The sequence below is a fragment of the Physeter macrocephalus genome, chromosome 13, assembly GCF_002837175.3.
Source record: "Physeter macrocephalus isolate SW-GA chromosome 13, ASM283717v5, whole genome shotgun sequence".
Lineage (NCBI taxonomy): Eukaryota > Metazoa > Chordata > Mammalia > Artiodactyla > Physeteridae > Physeter > Physeter macrocephalus.
This window is the reverse complement of record NC_041226.1, coordinates 64,583,078-64,586,103: the sequence shown is the minus strand read 5'-3', so window position 1 is coordinate 64,586,103 and position 3,026 is coordinate 64,583,078. Positions and strand designations below refer to the sequence as shown.

General features: G+C 44.0%; 1 protein-coding gene across 1 annotated transcript; it reads left to right on the top strand.

Annotated features, from left to right (window-relative positions):
* Positions 1–1,987: 1,987 nt before the first annotated feature.
* LOC112064788 (ubiquitin-conjugating enzyme E2 S-like) lies at positions 1,988–2,715 on the top strand. Its single transcript, XM_024123229.2, is given in 2 exon segments — positions 1,988–2,570; positions 2,572–2,715. Coding segments are annotated over 2 exon segments (672 nt in total). The 5' UTR covers positions 1,988–2,042.
* Positions 2,716–3,026: the final 311 nt, after the last annotated feature.

The following is a 3,026-nucleotide window of genomic DNA, read 5'->3' as shown; positions in this document are numbered from 1 at the left end:
TCCACTCGGAGGTACATTTTCAGAGGTTGGGCAATTTTCTCCTTCCCTGTGACAAAAGAAACATCTGTGTTCCATCTTATTTCATTCATGTTTTCTGTCCTGAATAGACTGGAAATAGTGTGTTGCCAGGTGTTTTGAGAGCACAGGGGCAGTGCTATTCATACAGTGATGTTTCCCTAGGTCACCTGCTACTGGGGCACCGTATGGCATCTGTGGTAGACGTCCATCTGTAAAGTCCAGAGGAGGAGGGAGGAAGTTCTCTCTTCTTTCTGGTCTGAGGGATATTTTTTTTTTTTTTAACCATCTTGAGTGTAATAGGAATATCTAAGTGAGTTGATAACAAAAATTTTAGAGGACATGGTAGGATTATATGCATTACAAGCCATAATTTATCATTTTCTAAGTAAAGGGCAAAAAGAAAAAGAATGTTGTTTATCTTCTGTTCTTTAAATTTTCATTATGGGAAGTTTTTAGATAGCTTATGTTTTCCTAATAGGTATTTTAACAACTATAAGGCAGGAACGTAGGAAGAATTTATTTTTTGTTATAGTTCTGGGGTCTAAGGTCAGTAAGAAAAGAAATTATCTGAACTTAAACTTGCTTTTAGTTATGACTAGATCATTTTGGCATTCCAAATATTTATGTATTGGCTTTATATTCACACATTTTGTCTAAAAATATTGACATGTTATTAAAAATAGAAGATACCGGGCCTTATTTTTTTACCAAATTTTTTCATATTTTAGCACATTATGTACAGTACATTTAAATTCTAAAAAAAATGTTTTGATGGAGAGAATTTTTAGAGCTAAAATAAATGCTGTTTTAAGAAGAATGTATTCAAAGAAAAGAACCTTCTTAAGGAAACCTTTGTAGCAATAACGTTTTTCAAACTTTTAAGCTCATAATGTTTATTATAAAATGGGGTGCACTTCACCTGGAGGTCGGATGTAATAAGAAATATCAGCTTCTGAAAGTTAGTATTTAATAAGGTAAGAGATTTATTTCCATGAAACTTCAGCATCTAGTTTAAAAATGATAATTAGATAATTCAAATATTGCTTAACATCACTGATAATTTAAACTCGACCAAATTTTACAAATTTGGAGCAACTTAAGACTTCCCAAAACAAAAATTATTGAAGTGGGTCTAAGATATTAAAAACTATAGACAAAGAAGAAAATAACCTGAACTTTCTTCAAAACTTAAAAAATCCTCACGATTGTTAAAACCAAAATATTGCTTTAACTTTTATAGCTATGAGACAGCTTCTGGTAGTCTGCTTATTTTACGGTTAGAAATATCCAGTAATGTCAAATACTTAGCTGGTACGGTTTCTTGATTCAAGTACATTAAAAAAAATTTTTTCTTTATATGTTTAAGCATGCCCCAACTTCTGAATTAATTATATTCAAATATTATTTTGGTTGGTTTTGGGAATTTAGAATGTATTAACCTGTAGAAACAATCATTTAAACAGTGACTTGGATTATGGCAAATCTTATTTTATCCCTGTTTTTGGCTGAAAGGTGGTGTGTTTTAGTCTGTTCAGGATGCTATAACAAAATACCATAGACAGGAAGCTTATAAAAAATCAGAAACTTATTTCTCACAGCTCTGGAGGCTGGGAAGTCCAAGATCAAGGTGCCAGCAAATTCTGTGTCTTGTGGGAGCTCACTTCCTGGTTCACGAACCAATATCTTTTCACTAGTCCTCCCATGTTGGAAGGGGAAGGGAACCCTCTGGAGTCACTTTTATAAGGTCACTAATCTCATACATGAGGACCTTTCCCTCGTGACCTAATCACCTCTCAGAGCTTCCCCCTCCTAACACAATGACACTGGGGATTAGGTTTCAACATAAGAATTTCGAAGGCTTAGTGCGGCCGCCGGGCACCGGGGGTGGGCGGAGCTGCGCGCGCGGTTCGCGCCCCTAGGGCCGCAGCGGCAGCAGTTGGGCCCCCCCCCCGCCCCCGCCCCCGCCGGCGGCCGGAGAGCGCAGAAACGGGGCCGGGGGGACCCGCCCCCGGCCGGCAGCAGTCATGAACTGCAACGTGGAGAAGCTGCCTCCGCATATCATCCGCCTGCTGTACAAGGAGGTGACGACACTGACAGCTGACCCACCTGATGGTATCAAGGTCTCTCCTAATGAGGAGGACCTCGCTGACCTGCAGGTCACCATTGAGGGCCCTGAGGGGACCCCATACGCCGGAGGCCTCTTCCGCATGAAACTCCTGCTGGGGAAGGACTTTCCTGCCTCCTCGCCCAAGGGCTACTTCCTGACCAAGATCTTCCACCCAAATGTGGGCGCCAACGGTGAGCTCTGCGTCCACGTGCTCGAGAGGGACTGGACAGCTGAGCTGGGCATCCGGCACGTGCTGCTGACCATCAAGTGCCTGCTGATGCACCCTAACCCCGCGTCTGCCCTCAACGAGGAGGCGGGCCGCCTGCTCTTGGAGAACTAGGAGGAGTACGCCGTCCGCGCACGCCTGCTCACAGAGATCCACGGGGGCGCAGGCGGGCCCAGCAGCGGAAGGGCCGAGGCCAGCCGGTCCCTGGCCAGCGGGGCTTGTGGCCTCCACCGCTGACCCCATGGCCCCTGGGGGCCCAGCAGGGGCCGAGGGGCCCATGGCCAAGGAGCACGCGGGTGAGCGTGATAAGAAGCTGGCAGCCAAGAAAAAGACGGACAAGAAGCGGACTCTGCGGCGGCTGTAGTGGGCTCTCCTCTCTCCCTCTCCCACCAGCCACCCACCCGCCCCCAACTCTGTCTCTAAGTTATTTAAGTTATGGCTGGGGTGGGGGAGGGCACAGGGGCACTCGGACCTGGATTTGTTTTTCTCAGTAAAGTTGGAAAAGAAAAAAAATAAAAAAATTTCGAGGGGACACAAACATTCAGTCCATAGCATAGTGCTAGTACTTTTCTAGCCCTTATGTAAGTTTATAGCAATATTTCTTGAGGTTCCATCTTAGAAATAATAGAGATGCATCTTCACTCACAGTTGCACCTTTTTAAAAACAAACTTATT